General features: G+C 23.4%; 6 protein-coding genes across 6 annotated transcripts; 3 read left to right on the forward strand and 3 right to left on the reverse strand. All coding sequences in view use genetic code 6, as the record gives it.

Moving 5' to 3' along the window:
* Nucleotides 1-1,535: 1,535 nt before the first annotated feature.
* On the reverse strand, nucleotides 1,536-3,687 carry TTHERM_000600499 (ATPase, histidine kinase-, DNA gyrase B; the record flags this gene model as incomplete). The annotated part of the gene is made up of 3 exons (XM_012798765.1): nucleotides 1,536-1,850; nucleotides 1,922-2,661; nucleotides 2,718-3,687. 3 exons carry the CDS (start codon nucleotides 3,685-3,687, stop codon nucleotides 1,536-1,538), a joined length of 2,025 nt encoding a protein of 674 aa, XP_012654219.1.
* A 191-nt stretch (nucleotides 3,688-3,878) lies between these two features.
* Nucleotides 3,879-7,787, reverse strand: TTHERM_00600500 (ATPase, histidine kinase-, DNA gyrase B, putative; the record flags this gene model as incomplete). The annotated part of the gene is made up of 2 exons (XM_001032521.2): nucleotides 3,879-5,858; nucleotides 5,916-7,787. The coding sequence occupies 2 exons, from the start codon at nucleotides 7,785-7,787 to the stop codon at nucleotides 3,879-3,881; spliced, it is 3,852 nt and encodes a 1,283-aa protein (XP_001032521.2).
* Nucleotides 7,788-9,226: 1,439 nt separating this feature from the next.
* On the forward strand, nucleotides 9,227-13,305 carry TTHERM_00600510 (response regulator receiver domain protein; the record flags this gene model as incomplete). Its single annotated transcript, XM_001032522.3, has 2 exons — nucleotides 9,227-12,727; nucleotides 12,919-13,305. Exons 1-2 carry the CDS (start codon nucleotides 9,296-9,298, stop codon nucleotides 13,303-13,305), a joined length of 3,819 nt encoding a protein of 1,272 aa, XP_001032522.2. The 5' UTR covers nucleotides 9,227-9,295.
* A 1,419-nt stretch (nucleotides 13,306-14,724) lies between these two features.
* On the forward strand, nucleotides 14,725-16,674 carry TTHERM_00600520 (oxalate/formate antiporter family transporter; the record flags this gene model as incomplete). Its single annotated transcript, XM_001032523.2, has 4 exons — nucleotides 14,725-14,967; nucleotides 15,033-15,196; nucleotides 15,459-16,001; nucleotides 16,149-16,674. 4 exons carry the CDS (start codon nucleotides 14,725-14,727, stop codon nucleotides 16,672-16,674), a joined length of 1,476 nt encoding a protein of 491 aa, XP_001032523.2.
* Nucleotides 16,675-18,827: 2,153 nt separating this feature from the next.
* Nucleotides 18,828-19,522, reverse strand: TTHERM_000600548 (transmembrane protein, putative; the record flags this gene model as incomplete). Its single annotated transcript, XM_012798766.1, has 2 exons — nucleotides 18,828-18,884; nucleotides 18,941-19,522. The coding sequence occupies 2 exons, from the start codon at nucleotides 19,520-19,522 to the stop codon at nucleotides 18,828-18,830; spliced, it is 639 nt and encodes a 212-aa protein (XP_012654220.1).
* A 69-nt stretch (nucleotides 19,523-19,591) lies between these two features.
* Nucleotides 19,592-20,308, forward strand: TTHERM_000600549 (hypothetical protein; the record flags this gene model as incomplete). Its single annotated transcript, XM_012798767.1, has 2 exons — nucleotides 19,592-19,736; nucleotides 19,791-20,308. The coding sequence occupies 2 exons, from the start codon at nucleotides 19,592-19,594 to the stop codon at nucleotides 20,306-20,308; spliced, it is 663 nt and encodes a 220-aa protein (XP_012654221.1).
* Between the last annotated feature and the right edge of the window lie 175 nt (nucleotides 20,309-20,483).

Here is a 20,483-nt window from a genome sequence, read left to right on the forward strand (position 1 = left end):
TTTGCAGAAATTCTCTAGAATATTTGTAAAATGCAGCGAGTAATTAGAAACTTTATTTTAAAATAATAAATAAATAAAATCATAAAATAATTAATAAATTTAAGAAAAATTTTAAATATTATTGGTAATAAATATGATTTACATATTTTCATTTATTTTTATGTTAAGTAATTATGTTAAATAATATCGTTTAATTAGTGATAATAAAGTTTTAAAACAAAATTTTTAAAAATTTTACTTTTAAAGTTTCTTATTTATTTGTAGCTTACAATAATTTTTATTCAAATAAAGTAAGAACATTTTTGAAAAATATTTTTAATAAATGAATTATTTTTAAATATTTAGGAATTAATTTAATGAGAAAAAACTTTAGTTGTTGAACACCTCCTCCTACCAATTACCTAATAAAAATTCAATTTATCATATTAAGATTAAAACATCCCAGCTTGAATTAACTAAAAATCTTTTCATAATTGATTTTTGATATAATTTTTAAAATTATTTCTGCATAGAAAAGGGCTAAATAATTATATAAATTTAGAATTCCAACATAATCAATTAATTTCATTACTCTCATCTAGAAAAGTTTTTTAAATTTTATGATATCAAATATGTTATGTTCAGAATCAATATCAGATTATTGTAATTCCAATTTTAAATTATATTAATTATATCCTAGTCAAATTTTAATTTTTATTAATTAAGTTGGAAATAAAAGTAATTTTAATTTTTTTAAATATTTTTAAGATAGTAATACTATGAGAACCAAAAAACATACTAATAAGTAATTAAATAAATATTGTTTTAGCTATATTTTTAAATAATTTAAATGCATCTTTGCTCTTTTTTTTACATAATGCTTAAATTTTTTATTTCATTTAATTTTTAAAATAGGAAAGCATTAATATTCTTAAGTTATTTATAATTTTTTTCATTTTTAATAGCTAATCATACAATTTTACATTTTAATATTCAATGATTGATCATCTTAGCTGTGTTTCTTCTTAATTATTTCACAGACGACATATATTTTTATATAAAACAATCATATGGTAAAATATGTATCATAAGTTTTCAGTAGGATAGTACTAAATTAATCGTTAATATTAAATGACCTAATTATGTAGCTATTTTAATTGAATACAAAATAAATACTCCTATTAATTTTTCATTTAATTATCTTAGCATATACATAATATAAAATTTTAAAATTAAAAATTTTGTTTCTTTTTAAGATTTTAAATTCGTTACTAAATTTTAATTTTTTATTTTAAAATCTTTAAAAAATTCAAATGATATCATTTGACATAACTTAGTTTTAAATAAAGTAATAATCTTACCCATTTTGGATAGTGGGTGAAGAATATTTTGAATAATGATTTCAGTATTTTTTGAGTCATAAAATTGGATTAAAAATGATATTTTTATAATCTGCAATAATATGACTATTGTATAATGGATGATAAAGCTATTTCAGCCTTACTGTCACATAATATGTTGCTATTTTTGTATTTCCTTGAAGTATATTAAAAATATCAATCTCTATTTTTCAAATTATTCTTTAAATAGTAGGAAACATATCTAATTAATACTTGCTCTAAAATATTTGATTAGATTGGTTTAGTTACAAAGTCATCCATAAAATTTTATTTAGCAAGTTTTTTATCATCTTCTCCTACATATGCAGTGCATGCAACTATATAGGGTTTTTTTTCGAGTGCTCCATCTTTTTAATATAATTCATAGATTTGTTGTGAAGTTTAATATCCATTCATGATTGGCATTTCTATATCCATAAATATTAATTTGTAATGGGGGCAACATGTATTTTCCTGCTTTCTGGTCAATATCTATTAATTAATTAATTAAATAATTAAATTTGGAGATTATTTATAAATATAAAGGAAAATAATTAAAATACCTTTTAATATGCAATTTGACCATTGCATGAATTTTCTGAATTTAAATGATACTTTCTTAGAATGTTTTCAATCACAATCAAATTAAACTCATTGTCGTCCGCAGCTAAAATTTAAATGCAATTACATTTACCATTTTCACTAAGAATTTATTAAATCATATGCATATCCTTTTCTCCTTTCGAAGTTATATTATCATAAGCGTTGGATAACTTATTTATTTATTACTAAAAATTTAAATTTTAAATCTTATTTTAAGGTTATTAATATAAATTTTATTGAATTAAGTTAAAATTATTATTTTAGCTTTATTGATCACTGAAAAGCATATTGAATTAGTTTGAGCTTTATTGTTTTTGCAAGGGAGAGCTTTACTCAGTAATGTATTGTCCTCCTTCAAAAATTTATGAAAAAGAAGGAGACTTAAATTGTTTTCTAAAATTTTCTGAAATAGTTTTTGGTCTATAGGATTCATCCTCTTCAGATTCTAGTACATCACAGCTTTACTTTTTCGAAAGTTTAGTAGCAGAATGATCTTCTATTACAAAAGAAAATTTGCTTCCTTGTCCTACTTTACTCTCAACTTAAACTCCTCCAAATTGCTCAGGAGCTAAACCTTTGCTTATTGAGTTTGAAAGAGTAAGTCCAAGACCACATCCTTAGCTATTTAGTTCTTAGTTTTTTCCTAAATCTACTTTGTTGAATATAGTAAATATATTTCTGATATCATTTTCTGAAATACCTATAAATAAAAAAAAATTTTTTACAGCTCCTCTTTAAATTAAATGATTTGTTTACCTATTCCTGTATCAATTACAGAAAGCATAATTAGGTTTTAACTATTTGCAACAGCTTTTGCTTAAATGGTTATTTTTCCTTGTACAGTAAATTTTAAAGCATTACTCAAAAAATTTAGTAAAACTTATCTTATTCTGTTAGGGTCTGATTCAATTTTTTGTGGAATATTCTGATCAAAATCTACACAGAGCTCTATGTTTTTTGATTTAGCCTGCAGATTAATCAATACTATGCATTCATGAAGCAGTTTATCCAAAGAAAATTAAATGAATGTGAATTTAAATTTACCACTGTCAATTTACACAAAGTCTAAAATGTCATTGATTAAGTTTAGAAGTAATTTAGAGCTATATAAAGCAGGCTTAAGATAAGATTGTATAACTCTTTCACATTCTTCTTATATGCTTTTTATATCTTGAAAGAAGTTTTAAAAGCTATTATTACTACTTCCATTATAAAAAATATTCATGGTAGTCTGAGGATTATTATTATTATTGTTGTTGCTGTTATTGTTGTTGTTATTGTTGTTTATGTTACTTTGAATATTTTTTAGCTATGAACTATGTCTGATATTATATAGACTATAAGAACTCTCTTCGTGGCTTTCTTCAGCTTGGCTGGCATTCAATGTATTTTAATTAAAGTACAAAGAATTACCAAATCCTGAATTGTTTTATTGTATACAATTTTGTTAAGAGCCTTAAAATTACTAATATGAAGTTCCTAACACTATTTATGAATTCTCTAGCCTCTATTATCGCTACATATTATTTGTTAATATCTATGTAGCTTACTTACTGATGTTAATAATATCAGATTCCAAAAATTCTAACATCGAAATTGAGCAATTTAATGGTGTTCTTAACTCGTGAGATAGGGATGCAAACATCCTCATCTTATAGCGATTCATGTCTTCGATTTGCTTAGTCAAGAATTCTTACCAAACAGGATCTATCAAAACTAACACCATTGGTTCTTTTTAAATTGTTTGATCTTAAATATTGATTTCGCATAGTATAAATTTTAAGATCAACGTTTGGCCCTTTCATTCGACCTATAAATGTGCAATATCATCCTTGAATTAATAATATCCTGTTAGATTTTAAATGATTTATTTAAAAATTAAAAATACTAAAAGAAAAATTAGATTTTAAAAGAATTTCATTTTAAAAATAATAAATTAATTAATAAATTGCCTATGTTGGCTTCTTTGTTAAACTAGTTGAAAAAAGATTCCTTTCTTCCTTTGTTCCTGTTAAAAGACTGTCTTAAATCATGTTAATTCTGATTTTTCGGTTTTAAGCTCGGTAAGAAACTTTTACTAAAACTCATATTACCACCAATGGTTGGAGACTTTGCTTTTTTGTAGGTATTATTTTTAGTAGCTTTAGCTATTTCCAAAAAGTTAACTTTTTAGTCCAGTTTACTTTAATCAGAATCGACTGCAATATAGTTATTAGAGTAATTTTTGGTTGGAGTAGTTTGATCAATATTAGAAGCATTGCTTTAAACATCACCTTTGTACTTAAAATTATACTCTGTTTTAGATCTGGGAAGTTAAGGTGTATCTAGAGATAAAATTTAATTTTAATTTTACTTTAAGCTTGTCATACAAGACACTATATCTTATTCATCTGGTTCTTATATTTTCAAATAGTTATTAGAAATTTGGTTTTTAGTGATATCTTCTTAATTATGTTATTCCAACTTAGTTATCTATGAAACTTCAGATTGAGTGTCAGGCTCTCTTTAATCTGGCTTATTTAAAGTGAGAAGCTTTGACAAAATATTTTTTACTTTAGTTTCTTTCTTAATAATTTTGGGTTAAAATATACTCTTATAAGCAGAATCATTACTTTCCTTTTGGCTAATAACATATTTCTTTAGAGTCATACTCTCTCCTTCTATTGGGTTAAATTAACTCATAATATTATTCTCACCCTTTGGTCTATTAATCTAGCTGACCAAAGAATCTAGAGGTTTCTGATTGGAAATAATATTATGAGAAGTGTATGCTTTCGATAAAGATTAATTGTTAAAATTCTTATCTTTACTTGATTTAAGTTAAGGAGAAAGAGCTTTACCTTTGTTTGATTTTTTTTCTCTCTTGCTGTTTTCTTTTTATGTTTTTGTGCTTTGACTACCATTTTCTTACTTTTACGATTAACTGATTGTTAAATTCTTTTCAGTTTATTTGAAATAGCTAGGTTGCTGTTATTTATCTTCATTATATTTAGGTAAATCTTGTACTTCTAAAGTCTTTACAGTTTTTTCTAATCTAGATTAACGTTTATTTATTGATCTTTCTTAAATTTACTTTCTGCATTCTGTAAAGCAATCCTCTTCAACAATATTGTTTTCAAGTTTATTTCTTTTTGAAATTTCTTTTTGCAAAAGCATATTTTATTGTTGTAAAACAGCAACTTCCTATTCTGTCAGTTATTCGTTATTACTATTATTAAATTATTAAATGGCATCATTTTCTTATAAAAAGAAATTCTGCTTTGATTTTTTTAAATATTCAATGTCTTGCCTTAAATCCAAACTTCGAAATGAAAGGGTGTCTTAATTAAAATTAAAGCAATTTTCATTTGACTAATGTGCTAATTTTTGGTCTTTGTAAATAGAATGATCAGTTTCTTAGTTTTTTACCTCTTCAACATTAAATATTGAAGGAAATGCAGCACTATGATATGGACCTAAAGCATTATTTGAATTATAACAAACCTTACTTGGTGAATTAATTTATTAACTAGTAGGAATATTCACTTACTAAGTAGATAGAAAAGAAAATTCTTTAACAATTTCTTTATGCTAATTATGTTGCTATAATTTAAGACTTGTTTCTTTTCTTAAAGCTTCATAAGTATTTTAAGATTTATAATTGTTTTATTAGAATGAAGTTTCTGTTTTTGATTTATTTTCAGAATCAGAGGGGAGTTTATAAGAGTTACTTTTGTTCTCGCTAGCAACCTGTTCTTTAAAGAACTACTATTCAAACTCATTGTTTTCTTCTAAATTAAAGAACAGACTCTTTCTATCCGTTGTTTGAAAAGGTAGAGTTGAGATATCACATTACATAGATTTTTCTCCTTAACCACCGTAAATTGGTGAATAATATGACAAATCATTTTAATCAGTCTTTTTTTTTAAATAAATTCAATTTAAAGATAAATGAATATTTATATTAAATTTTACCTTATCAAAGATTTAAGAGCTTTAATTGAATTCATTTCTCATAGAATTATCAGGTTAATAATTTGGATTAAACACTGAGACTTATACTTAGCTAGATGTTGTTTACTTGCTGGTATTTTCTTTTAACTGTAATTAATCTAAAATAGATCTCTCATCTGCTTTTAAGTCATCGTATTAGCTATGCTATGATTTGATCTCCTTTAATTTTTATCCAGATTTTGAGGAATTAATTGAATGTTATTGATCTAAACTTATATTTTTAGCATACATTTATTCTTTTGATTATTCTAAATAATTGTATTTAGAAGAGTCTTTCCCAAAAGTCATCTCTTTATTTGCATAACTCGTTTCTTCTTAACCCAAAGTATACTAAGGATCATCAAGTATTTCTGAATGCTAGTTTTACTGTTAATTTCTTTAGAAATGAGTTCCAAATTTACTTTGAGCATATTATGTCTGCTTTTAATTTGGGTATTTGTTATTTACTTGGTATTTGGCTTCGTCAACCACTTCTACTTTTAAATCTCTCTCGGATAATTAGGATTCTTGTTAAATAATACTATTTGCTTGCTAAATAATACAGTTATATGATCCTGTATTTGATTAATCTTCTTTTATTGATATTTAATCCTTCAATTTATAATTTTATTGACTACTCTAAGTAAAGTATTTTTTAGAAAGTTAAATTGAATTCTATTCTTCCAAGTTATTAAACAGCTTATTCCTCTTTTGTTATAAGGTTAATGCATTTATAGTTGCACTTGCTCCTTAAGAATTTAATTATTAGTTTTCATCAATTTGATAACTATTAAATTATTTTGATGCTTGAGAATGTATTTTAATTGAATTAGAATTTTAAGAATTATCGATCTACTAACCATTCTACTAATTTGCCTCTGCTAAACCAGCATTAAGTGAAGCACTTATTTGACGAGTTTGGCGAGTTTACATATCTTGATCTAAAAAGGTGGATTACTTTTGAGCATTATTGTTTGATAGATTCATTAAAATAGAAAATATTTCTTCTTCTTAGCATTGTAGTATCTCAGTCACTCTGCTATTAGCATAAATAATGTTTTAATTACTGTCTAAAAGTGTTAATCCCTAAGGAATTAAGGCTAGCAAATCATTATAAAATTATCTTACTGAATTTAACTAATTGCGTGTCATTTAGAGTATTTAAATTTTGTTTCTGTAAAGAACCTTGTTTGAGAATGTTTAGAGTATTAATAGTGTAAACAGAAGTCCTCCTACTATAAACTACGAATAATGAACATTATATTATATATAAAACCTCACTTACATGTATACCACAGCAATAATTTATCCAAAGAGTCCTAATTTTAATTACTTTATATATTAATCTATAAGTAGGACTAAGTGAATAGATAGAAGAAAGCACCAGAAGTATGAAACAATATTAAAAATGTAGATTTCCAAAGTTACTACTTGTGTTAATATAACTAGAGCCAAGAAAGCTGCTTGCACTCCAATTTTATGAAAAAATTTTCTTTTCATGTACTTTGTTAGAAAGAGCCAAAATCCAATAATCATTAAGAGAATACTTGAAATAATGCTTAAATTTTTAGTTTTTTATAAATAGCAATCATAAATTGAGCTACTCTATGTTGATGAATTTTATTTAGATCTACTTTCTTCTAAGTCTTAATTTTGGCAAAAATTATTGTCCATTTAAGAGAGCACAATTAAACTTTAGATTAAAATAGCTCCTATTTTAAAAAACCTCTCTATACTTCTCAATCTATAATTAGATATTAATGGGTATTTCTCCAGGAGATACCTATTAACTAAGCGCTCATCGTTTTGCAATTATTCAAGCTCTTGCTCTATATTAATAATAGTTCCTTTCATTTTATTTTTGCTGTTTTTAACTTTAGATTTTTTGTTTTTGCTTTTAGTAATTGCTTTATCTGATTATCTTTTTTGTTTGTTTGTTTAGAGTTATCTAATTCTACTTAATTTCTTTGAAAATCGCTTTATGTTGACAATTAGATAATTAATTAAGACCTTATTAGATAAAAATTATTAACTATATTTTATTCAAATTATATACAAAATTTCTTTATGAATTAACTTCTTATTCTTAAAATACTATCAAAATCATTCAATTCATGATAGTGTTTAATTTTAAAGAAAGAAAAGTAGAAAAATGAGTTCATTTTATTTTTAAAAACAACATTAAAAAATTGTTGTTGTTAATAATAATTAATAATTTAATTTTATTGTAAATTATATGTTAAATGGTAATTTAATTGCAAAAAAAAGAAGTAGTTTTTATTTTAACTAAAAGTTCTAAAAAATAATTTTTTCAGCCAAATCAAACCTAATTTTGGTTTAACCAATTTCAGTGTGATTTATCAATTAATTTTAGTTATTTCTAGACAATTTATTTATATTTTTTTATACAATATTAATTACTCTTTAAACTAAATGTTAATAAAATTATTTTGCTGTAATCGGTTTTGTATTATTATATGTTTTTAATAGAGTTTGTTTACAAAATATCAAAAATAGCATTTAATAAAAACATGTTCGAACTTTTGATATATTTACATCAGAAAACAAACAAGTTATTTTTTTTATTTTGATTTACGATAAATAAATTTTGAAAGAATATCTTATTTTCATTAGGAAATATAAATTTGATGATTTAAAAGCTAAGAAAGATTCTTTGGTGTGATTAGTTAACAACAAGCTTAAACTAAGATGAGATGAGAGAATTAATATTGATTGATTGTAAATATATTAAGTTATTTATTAAATATAAAGAAAATAGTTGTAGTAAAAATTGAAAAAGTAAATTTTTGTGAGTTTTGTTAAGCGTAAAAAAATATTATTTAATAATTTATTTTCTAGTTATTATTAATTATTAATTTTGTGAAATTTTACTTAGTCAAATAAGTATACAAATTTAAAGTTTTGGTTTAGAGTAACATATAAAATAAATAAGTAAATAAATAAATAGATAGATAGGTAGGTAGGTAATAAGTTTAAAAATAGTTATAAAAAGAATGAGTTTGTTGACCTTAGAATTTAAGGATTAGCAGTAAAATATTAGCTATTAAAATTACATTTAATCTAAGCAGAAACAATATCATTATGTCATTTAAATATATTCTATATTCTGGTAAATATTAACAGCTATAGAGGCATTTGCAGATTTAGATCATATTGTAATTGGAATAGTTATCTCTGTAAATTGTTTTTTATAAATCGCTAATTCGCTCCTTATGAATAATAGAGCTGTCTGTTAGAAGAATATTTCTACAGCATGTTTAATTTTTTATGTGGTGTTGTTATCTGTTGGATTAGGCTTTTTGTAAAAAGATAATCAAAATTAATTTAGTAGAATAGAGTTAATGCATATTTGTTTAAATATGAGTTTGGTCATTCACAATATTAGTTATAGTATAAAAAGTTGGATTATTCTAAGCATTGCTTTTTTAATACCTATATCAATAATCCCATTAGCTTTTGAGCGTATCTAAGATCATTTTATATCGATTATAACTATTTCATTTATCAATATAGTGCTTACTTTTATACTAGAGTATACAAAAGAGTTATAAAATATGATGGCCTATGATCAAGAGTTTAAACTGAGGTAACAATTAGAAGAATGGAAAAATTTGATAGAAGGTTATATTCCCAACGAAATTCTCATTGTGAGTAAAATTCCTTAAATGCCTGTAAAGAATGAAAATATGTAGAATAGAAAGCAAAATAAGTCCAATAAAGAATTTAAAAATACTCTATCCAAATTAGTAATCTAAAATAGTGGAGTCCCAAATAAGTTAGATTAAAATAACACCGATCTAAAAATTTTTAATGAAGCTTAAAAATTTAATGAACAAAATTTTAGGGAGAAAATAATAAAAAATTTAAATCAATAGAAAAATGATAAAACAAATTAACTGGATAATTATTTATAGTTTTAATAAAAGATGATACCTTCAAGTCAAAAGAACTTCACTTAGTCTCTTTTTCCAGATATTTAATAAGAATCATCTTTAGCAAACATTTAGGAATTAGAAAAGAATTATAATGAATAACTTAAGCAATAGCAACTTTTGTGTGTATAATAGAATCAATATTTATAAAATTAGAATTAAAATCCAAGTATTTTTTCAAAGTCATTCGATTAGCCTTAAAATAATTTTATTTAGATGAAAAAGATATGCTAAAAATTAAAATAGTTTGAAAATGATGAGGAAGAAGATGTTAATAACAATAATTATAATCACAACAATGTTACTAATAAGATGCTCATTGATGCTAATTTTAACTAGAGGATTTTTAATAAATTTGATAACCTAAAAGTTGCTGATGAATTAAATTAATAAACAGCTAAAAGCAATTAATCAAATAGTAATATAATTCATTTTGATAATACTAGCTTTAACAATAGCGAATTTAGTAAACATACTATGAGCAATCATTATTTCAATTAAAAAAATTTACAAAGTATGAGTTAAAACAACAACGAATAAAACTAATTATACAGTTAACTCTTAAAAAAAAAGATTAATGCAATTTATTAATAACAAAGCAACCATTCTAATAGGAATAATAATAGTTATCATGATCCTCTTGCTTGCTCTATCCCTTAGAGTACTAGAAGGACAAATTAGCCTATAAATTCAAAAGAAAACCCATCATAGAGGCATGAATCTACGTCTCTAGAAAATAATGATATGGAAATTATAAATAATTATAAAGAAATGATTAAACTTACTAATTAGTAGCATTAAATTAATTTTAATAACAATTTAAAGCACTAATCTTTCAATATAATAAATGCATAAAAACCAAATTAGTGGTCTACATTAATTTAGAACAAAAAAATGAGTTTCAACTCTTTTAATTAGCTTTCCTAATAAGGAAGTATTTCTTTTAATATTTATTAAAATCCTTAGTAAAATTCTTAAAACAATTTAGAATCTTATCATACAAGATCTCCTTCAAACAATATAGACTATAATAATTAAAACGCAATTGAGGCCCAAAAAGTAAGTAATCATCAACAAAATTAAAATGGTATGAACATTTTTCCTTGCCAAGTTATTAGCGAATAAATTATTTATGAAGACAAAAATTAAAACTCAAATTAAACAAAAAATGATAAAATTATTTAAAAAATTCAATATTCTAATTATAAAAGCATTCATGAAGTAAATAAATTTAATCAAGAAAACTTAAACAAAACTATTCATGTAATGACTTCTTAAATAACTGATCACAATATATCAAGCTTAATGGAGAGTGAAAGATAATTTTAAAATAAAAGTTACCAGATTCCAGATACTCCTTTAAACAAGAAGCAGCATTTTATTGAAGAGCTAATGACCAATCAAAATACTGGTTAAGAAATTATATTTGAATAGACACCAAAAGAACGAGTTGCAATTAATTTTGATATATAATAAACGTTAAATGATCACTAAGAACCATTGATTGCTAAGCAAATAGAATAAACACCTTAAAATTAAAGCAGTTAAATCACTTAAACAGCTCCCTTGAGGCAAAAAAGTTAAACCATGTAAGGAAGCTTAAGACTATAAAAATAAAATAGCCAAGAAGAAAAATTTACAAATAAGAATGTTAAAACATAAAAAGCATAAGAACTCTATCTTGAAAAATATGAATAAAATGGAAAATCTATTTAATAACAATAATAATAATAATAATAATAACAACAAGTGAGAAATAAGAAAATATCAATTTAAGTTAAAGATGATGATAGCTATTGTGACAACAAAATTTCAAATTATAGCATTAATTTTCCTCAACTTAATTAGAAATTTGCTGCTTCTTTCGGAATTGAAGAGGAACAAATTAAAAATAGACTTTAAAATATTATAAAGGGTAATATATCTGTTTTTGATAAAATATAAGAATATTTTTAATCAACAGATTCCACTAATAAAAAGAATACTTTTTTTTAACTTTAAGGAGGAACCCTCAGTAACTTCTCCAAACAAAAAGAAAATTAAAATAGAAATTCTGAGGATAATAAAGGAAACTCAGAGCCTTAAAATAACAAAACACATGATGGTATTTAAAAAGAATCACATTTTGATTTGCTTGGATGTTATGATTAGATTAGTAAAAAGTATTATGATATTAAAATTATCCCAGTTTTTTTTGAAGATCAAAACGCTTCTTTGATGATTTACTTTAATGATATTAGTTTTTAAGTAATGAATCAAAGATTATAATCAGCTTAAAAATATAAAGATCTCATGTTAGCATCTATTAGCCATGATTTAAGAACTCCACTTAACTTTATTAAGCTTATGATTGAGAAGTGTGAAGAAGAAGAAAGTTTAAAAATGATTAAAACTATCCTGCCTATGATAAAATCGAATTGCGAACTGCTCATGAGTTTAATTAACGATATCCTTGATCACTAGCAGATGCAAGAAGGAAAATTTAGATTGGTTACAAGTGATTTTTCTGTAAATACTTTGTTTGACGAAGTTCAATAGCTATTTAAAATACAGTCAGAAGAAAAAAGCATTAAAATTATAAGAAATATTGCTCCAAATATTGTAATTAATTCAGACAAAAACAGATTAAAATAAATTTTGATAAATCTCATGTCTAATGCAGTTAAATTTACATAAAAGGGATAAATAAAAATATCTGCTCATCTTGCAAATGATTCAAATATATTATAATTAAGTGTAAAGGATTCTGGATGTGGTATTCCATAAAATCTGCAGGAAAAGCTTTTTTAGGTGTACTCCACATTTGATCACTCAGGTACTCAGGTGGTACAAATAAGCATGGTATAATTTTAATAATTATTTCTTCAAATAACACATTTTATTTAATTATTCAAACAAATAAAAATTTTAAATATAAAAATAAAAAAAAATTATTTTAATTAAATTAAAAAACAGGTTTTAAATCTTGATAAATAAAAAATATAGAGATAAATAAAATAAATTAATTTTTTTAATTTTATTCAAATTAAAAGGCGTAGGATTAGGTCTTTCTTTATGCAGAGGATTGGTTTCGTAGCTAGGTCCTTATAATAAAATAGATTTGGCTTCTAAGCAAGGCAAAGGATCTAAATTTTCTTTTAAAATATGGGCGAATCTTGAGGGTCAGTAAAAAAATTAAATTAAATTGTCTTTGGACATAAATAAGATTTTTAATGAATCTGCAGAAAACAACTCCTTTGATGATGAAAAAGAAGCTAATAACGATTTAGATAAAATCCATGAAGTTTAAGACGATGATTAACAATCAAGTTTAAAAAGCTCTGAAAAGATAAATAGCAGTGCTTTAAAAAATTAGATACAATTTGAGGAAATACCAGATAATAGGTAAAATTTAAATTCAACCCCTGATAGCAGAGTGAGATGCTACACAAGTGTTTCAAGTTAAAAATTTGCTGAAAGAGGGCAAGATATTTTACAAGTCTCAATACGAAAAAACTCTTAAAATTAACCAAACGGTAATTTAAAAAGTACGTTTTAAAAGTAAAGCTTAGTTCCTTCTCTTCAACAAAAAAATGATTTACAGACTTAGGAACTTAAGGATCTTCTGAGTCACTTTTAGAAGTTATTAATAGTAGATGATACTATATTTAATATAATTGCACTAAAAATATGGCTAAAAAACTTTTAAATTTAGATAGATACAGCTAATGATGGCAGAGAGGCTTTTTAAAAATATTAAAAAACATAATATGATTTAATATTAATGGATATTTAGATGCCAATCATGGACGGATATTAATCAACAAAATTAATTCGCTAGTATGAATCGCAAAATAATCTTCCCCGTTCATTAATATTAATAGTTAGTGCGTTTACTAGCTAAGATGATGTCAACAAATGCATTAATGTCGGAGCTGATGACCATATTTCTAAACCTATTGAAAGGCCCATTTTCTGTTAAATTTTAAAAAAGCACTTAAAGTCAAATAATAATTTATTTGAATGAATGAATTAATTAATTAATTAAATAACGAACAAGTAAACAAACATAAATAAGTATTAATGTATAAAAGAATGAAAATGTTTTATAATATATATAAAATAAGCATTTTTATTCTTAATCAAAATAATAATAATAATAATAATAATAATAATAATAATAATAATAATAATAATAATAACAAAAACAAAGTAATAGATAGCTACATAAATTAATGAATAAATAAATTAATTAATATATTAAATAGGCTAGAATTAAAAAGGGATACTTTTGAAATTTTAAAAGTAAATTAATCATATGTTAACAAAATAATTTATTTGATATTATACCTAATTAGTTGCATTCTTAAAATTATTTATCACAAAATATTGTATAAAAATACTAAATAATTTTATTTAAAGTTAAATTAAGAATAAATTTATTTTTTTCTTGTTAGTTTCATATAAATTATGAGTTATTTTACAATATTTAAAAATATGTTAAATTGAGGTATTTTATCAATTTTTTAAAACGAAAAAAGTATTTATAAAGTAAGTTAATAAGTTTTCGATGCTTACTGAAATTCTTTATCTATCAAATTAGAGTTCAAGGTTTAAATTTAAATTATTTTATGTTATGTTCTCATAAATAGCAAATGCACTTTAAAAATGTAGATTTTGCGACGTTTTAAAGTTAAGATTGCTTAACATTGATCGCTACTAGTAAATTTGTAGTGAAAATAGGTATTATTTATTAATTGAATAAATTAACTATCTAAAATATAAGTAAGTTATTAAAAAGAACTATCTAAATCTTAAACCATTTAAAAAATAATATAAAAAAAAGACTTTTTTAAAAAATGCCCCCTGCTTTGCCGACATTTCAAGAGCACAAAAAGGGATATCTTGCTCTTTTTGGAGGATTCCTTATTCATATTATGATTGGAACATTTTACTTATGGGGAAATATCAATATCTATGTTACAAGTTACTTAAGGTATAAGAAAAATGATGTTACGACAGACATTCTGAATTCAACATTTCCATTTATGGGTATGACTATGGGATTTATGACTCCTTTTGGTTTAGATATTGCAAAAAAGGTATAATTCATTAGCAGTTTAGTCGAAAATAACACATATTTTTTTTAATCTTTCAAAAATAACAGTATGGTATTTAGAAAACCACTTTTTGTTGCTCATTGTTCTTTAGTTTATGCGCATTTGTAGCATCCTTTTAAACTGATTATTTAGCATTCACTCTTATATATGGTCTTTTATCAGGCATCGCATCTGGAATTGTTTACATGATTCCCTACTATGTTTCATATTGGTAATTATAGATTGAAATATTTAGATTGAAGTTTTAATTTTTGTTAGTAATATCAAATTTTTTGATTTTCTGACTGAAGTCATTTTTTAGCATTAAAAAATTATAATTAATTGGTTGATATAAATTAAAAAGTTCAAGTAAATTACCAATAATTAACTCTTACAGGTTTTTGATAATTTAATTTGATAATATCTATCTTTATCTTAATTATTTTTTTTTTAAAGAGATGAAATTTACATCATATTTTTAATAATTTTAAAAGTCATTTCCCTCACCATAAAGGATTGGCCAGTGGAGTTATAAGTGCTGGATTTGGTTTTTCTACCTTTGTTTTTAGTTGGATTGTTTATTTTATAGCAAATCCAGACAATGTTCATCCTATATTTAATGAAACTACTTAAGAGATGTATTTCCCTGATGAAGTTTCTGTAAGAATTCCCGGTTTATTTAGAACTCTTTCATTTATATTTGTGGTAATAGGAGGAGTCGGAAGCTATTTATGTATTCCTCCACCTGAAGACGAGCTGCATATATCAGAAGAAAATCAAAATTAACTTTAAAACTAATTAATTGATTAAGAATAGTAAGCTGACTAGCCTAAAATCTATAACGAGTGCCAAGATATAAGATCTGGACTATAAACACCTTTCATTTACATATCTATACTTTTGATGACTTTATACGGCTCATAAGGAAACTTAATTATGGACAATTTCAAACCAATAGGTTCTTAAATTGGTAAGTTTTCTGATGCTTATCTTACTTTAGTTGGAAGTATAGGAAGTCTCTTTAATGGCTTTATTAGGTAATACTCAAATTTATTTATTTAATATAATTTAAAATCATTTTTAGTTTAATTTATTTGTTCTGATTATTTCTTAGCAGCCTTATTAATATAATTTAATATAATGAATTAATTTGTTAATTGATTTTTTTAAAATTATTTAATCAGATTATTATGGGGAAGAGCTCTTGACAAATATGGTTTTAAGAATTTAGCATTTTTGAATTTGAGCATCGAACTCTTTTTAATGCTTACCTTTTACTTTGCATGCTAATTTTAAACTACTTTCATTATTTGGGTGTTGGGCATATTTGCATGCTTTGGTGGATGGAGTGCTAAAGTTCCCGCTTTATTAGCAGAAATCTATGGAAAAAAGATTGGAACTATGTTTTATGGAATCACAGTGTAGGGATTTGTGGTCTCATGCTGGCTGCAATTTTTTATAGTTTAAAACTATAGAATTAAGATGGGTTGGTTTATGATATTTATGCTTTATTCAGTGCTAATATCAATAGGATTAATAATTACTAAATACACTAACTTCCATATTGACTGGTAGGAGTTTTACAGCAAGCGTAACAAATTATAACAATCTAAGTAACAGATAAATAGTTTGGAAGAGTTCTAGATGTCAGAAATATTCGATGCTACTATTTCAGATTCCAAAATTAATAAGAATAAATTTTAAAAATGAAGAAAGCCTTTCTAAATAAATAAATAATTAATTAGCAAATGAACTATTTTATATTAAATAATTTTGTATGAAATATGAAAACTAAAATTAATAAAGATAGAAGACATATTTATTGATTTATTTATTATCTATTTTATTATTTGCAAATTTAATATAGCAAATTAATATTTGTTTTATGTTCTAAGTTTCAAGCACTTTTTTTATGTAACATTGATTTATCAATTTTAAAATCAATTAATTTTAATTAACTAATAAGTTGACCTTATCAGACAAAGATTCTCTTTTATAGATGTATTTTGATTTCTTTGGATTATTATTCGCTTGAATTGCTTGCACAAATCAAAAAAAATCCACTAATTCCTAATATTTTTTACACATTCAGAAAAACCTCCAACTTTTGTCAAAGCAAAAATTAGCTTCTGATTATTCAGTAAAAAATTATGCCATTATTTTTTTTATCTATTTTTTTTTTTATTTTTAAAAATATGTAAATTATTTTTTCATTTACCTAATATTTATGTGATTACATTATTTTTTAGAATTAAAAATTCTGTTATCTTTAGCTTCTATATGCACAAAAAAACAAATATTTATATATCAAAGCATGCATATAGACTGTTTGAATATTACCTTACAAATTGTGTTTGTTAAGAGAAGAGCTTATTTCTTTCTTGTTTTTTCTTATCAAAGAAAATAAAATAAATATTTGACAAATTTTACCATTCATAAATGAAAATCTTATCTATGTGTTTTGGATTAAATATTGTTTTCAAAAATGTGGTCTAAAGGGAAGAAATTCACATTTAGCATCCGTTCTACATAGATATAGCATTTTATCTTATATTTAATTATTTTGCCTCAGGATTATTTTAGTGAATGATTTTGAACCTTACAATTTGTATCACATATTATAAAAATACACTTTTTAATTAAATATTCAAAAATTTGTTTGAATTCTTAAGATTACAATTTTAACATAAAAAGAAAATAAATCTAATTAATTTTTGAGTTCATTTAAATGGAACATAGAATTGATTTTTCAGCACACAATTGCTTAATGAATGTTAATCTTAGTATTTGACTATAAAGTTAATAGTAAGCCACTATTTAGATTATATGTTATATTTAATTTATCAAAAAATATTAAATTTTTAAAAAATACATAAATTATATTTAGTAAAATAATGTGATGAAAATCACTCTTACTAATTTTAAAAGTATTTAAGGATCTGAGAGTAATATTTTCAATCTTTTGCTTATTTTACTAAAAATTTATATATTCTATACCTTAATTTGGTATTGTGCATTTCATGAGCAACATAATTGTATTTTTATATATAGAATTATTTTAGAGATAAATAATTGAGATTACACTTTTACAAAATTTTATACCTTTTTAAGACTTGAAAAGTGTAGAGGAGCACTTTCTAGCAATCAAAAAGCAATTATTTTTTGATAAAGAATCAAAATAAATGAATTCGAAAAGGGGGTAGGAATAATTTTTCCTTATTTTCTTTATATATTACATCGGTTTTAATCGTTCGATATGGTGTTGAAAAATAGATAAACTGTTTAAATTTATAGATAAATTTATCTATTAGGGTAGTGTTATGTAAGTTTATTTATGCTTTCTTCTTTTTAATAATTTATACAAACGAAAGCTTTTAATAATGCCTAAATTCAAAATGGATAAATAAATCTTACACCCATTTTTCTTTTTCGTTTAGGAAAAATATTAAAAATAAATTTTCTTTGTTTGACGTTTACGTATGAAAAAAGTATATGAATGGATTTTAGCTAATTACTTTAAATAATTTGAGAAGTAAACAAATAATGAAATGAGATTACGAAAAATGAGAGGTATATAGTCAAATTTACACTTTAATTAATAGTTTACAATAATTAAATAAATGCAAAATCTCTTGCAAAGAATTTAGCAAATACTAATAAAAATTTTAACTAATCTCATTTTGGCGATTAGATAAAATTCTATTGAAATCGTTTGTAAAATTTAATGCTAATTAGTTAGTAAGTCTCTTAGTTTTTATGCTTTTTATGGTCTTTATAATAGATTCTAAAGAATTATAGAGAACCAAGTTAGTCATCAATTTATCTCACTTATCTATAACTTTTTAAGTATTTTATTTTATATTTCATAACAAAATCTATCCCATTTAAATTTGATTCTCTTGCTTGATGATATTTTATGTCTAAAGTATTTTTGAGTAAATTTATTAATTTGCTAAAAAAGTTGAGAAAATCTTACATTAAATATTTAAATATGTTAGCCCACTACAGTTAAATACTTATCAAAGTTATTTTGAGCTGAATAAGTTAAATTTTTGTGCAATTTGCATTGTTATGACCCAAAGTTTTAAATAATCATCTCATAACTTGATTGTGCACAATTTTTTTGTTAAACCTAAAAAATTTTCAGATCATTAGCAAAAATATGGATTTTACTTCTTTTACACAAAAAGGCTTTGAAATAAGCAAAAATGTACTTAAAAACAAAATTTAAGACAATTTATATAATTTATGTCAGAGTAAATAAAATTTGACATTATGTATCAGTGATTTTACTGAACATTAACTGGAAAAAAGAAAAATTTCGTTTACGCGCTGAAATAATTTAGAAAAATGTTAAAACTCTTAACTGTGTGATTTTATTGAGCAAATACAAATATCTGTCTATTTATAATTTTATTAGATGGTAAAAATTAAAAAATTTTGTTTGATTTTCTTCTTTTCTTCTCTTCCAATTCTTTTTGCATTCTTGACATAATAATTGTTTTTGTAATTTAAAGTCAGCCTAATTTTCACCTTATAAATAAGAAGAAAATCTCATAAGAAAGATTAAAATTTTTTGGAGATGCTTAGGCTACATATATATATATGACAGCGAAGAATTAATGAAATGTTAATTTATAAAAGCAAGTTAAAGAATTGGTCCAGCGTAAGTTAGATTTAAAATCTGTTGTGCCCTTAAAATAAAATATTATAGAAAAGTATAAAAATACTGGCCAATAATTTAAATTATCTAATTACTGGATTAAAAAGAAGTTGAAATTTAATTTTTATATTAATCAAATTTATTTAACTTTAAGATAAAATAGAAACATTACTGAAATTAACAGAAGAGAGAGCGAAAAACAACTTGAGAAACTCTAATTACAAATTTATCAGTTTGTCTTTCAGCCAATTAATTAAACAAATTTTTCTCACATCAAAGCATTATGCATATTCTAGATCAAAAACAGCTTTTAAGTTAAGAATAGATACAATTTATTTGTAAGTATCATTAGCATGCTAATTTATACCTTGTATTTAGCCAATAAAAAAATAATTTTTGGGATTTGATTCTCCCTTAAAGTATATGAACAAACCTTTAAAACAAAGAACTAAGATTAGAATTAATAAGAGAAGGTAAAAGTGGGATAAGACATTCAAATAAAATGAAAAATACTAAAATAGATAGATAGAGACGAATTTGCAAATAATAGGGCTATTAATATTTTAATTAGTATAATATAATTTAGGATTTGTTTATACAAATATTAAAAGTATAAGGAATGAGGATGAGTTAGTAGAGAGAAATTTTTTATTTGTTTTTTTTGTTTATTTGGTTGATTGATTGATTGTTTGTTTGTTTGTATTTGGTTTATATACTTTAGCTTATCTTTATTCAACTTAGTTGTTTAGTTTTTAAATTTGCAAAGAAAGTTAATAAAATAGTAAGGCGAATGAATGTATGAGAGCTTGAGGTATCACATTTAGAAAATTAATTCAGTAGTTCGATTCTTAATTAA

This window comes from Tetrahymena thermophila (genome assembly GCF_000189635.1).
Source record: "Tetrahymena thermophila SB210 genomic scaffold scf_8254563, whole genome shotgun sequence".
Classification (NCBI taxonomy): domain Eukaryota; phylum Ciliophora; class Oligohymenophorea; order Hymenostomatida; family Tetrahymenidae; genus Tetrahymena; species Tetrahymena thermophila.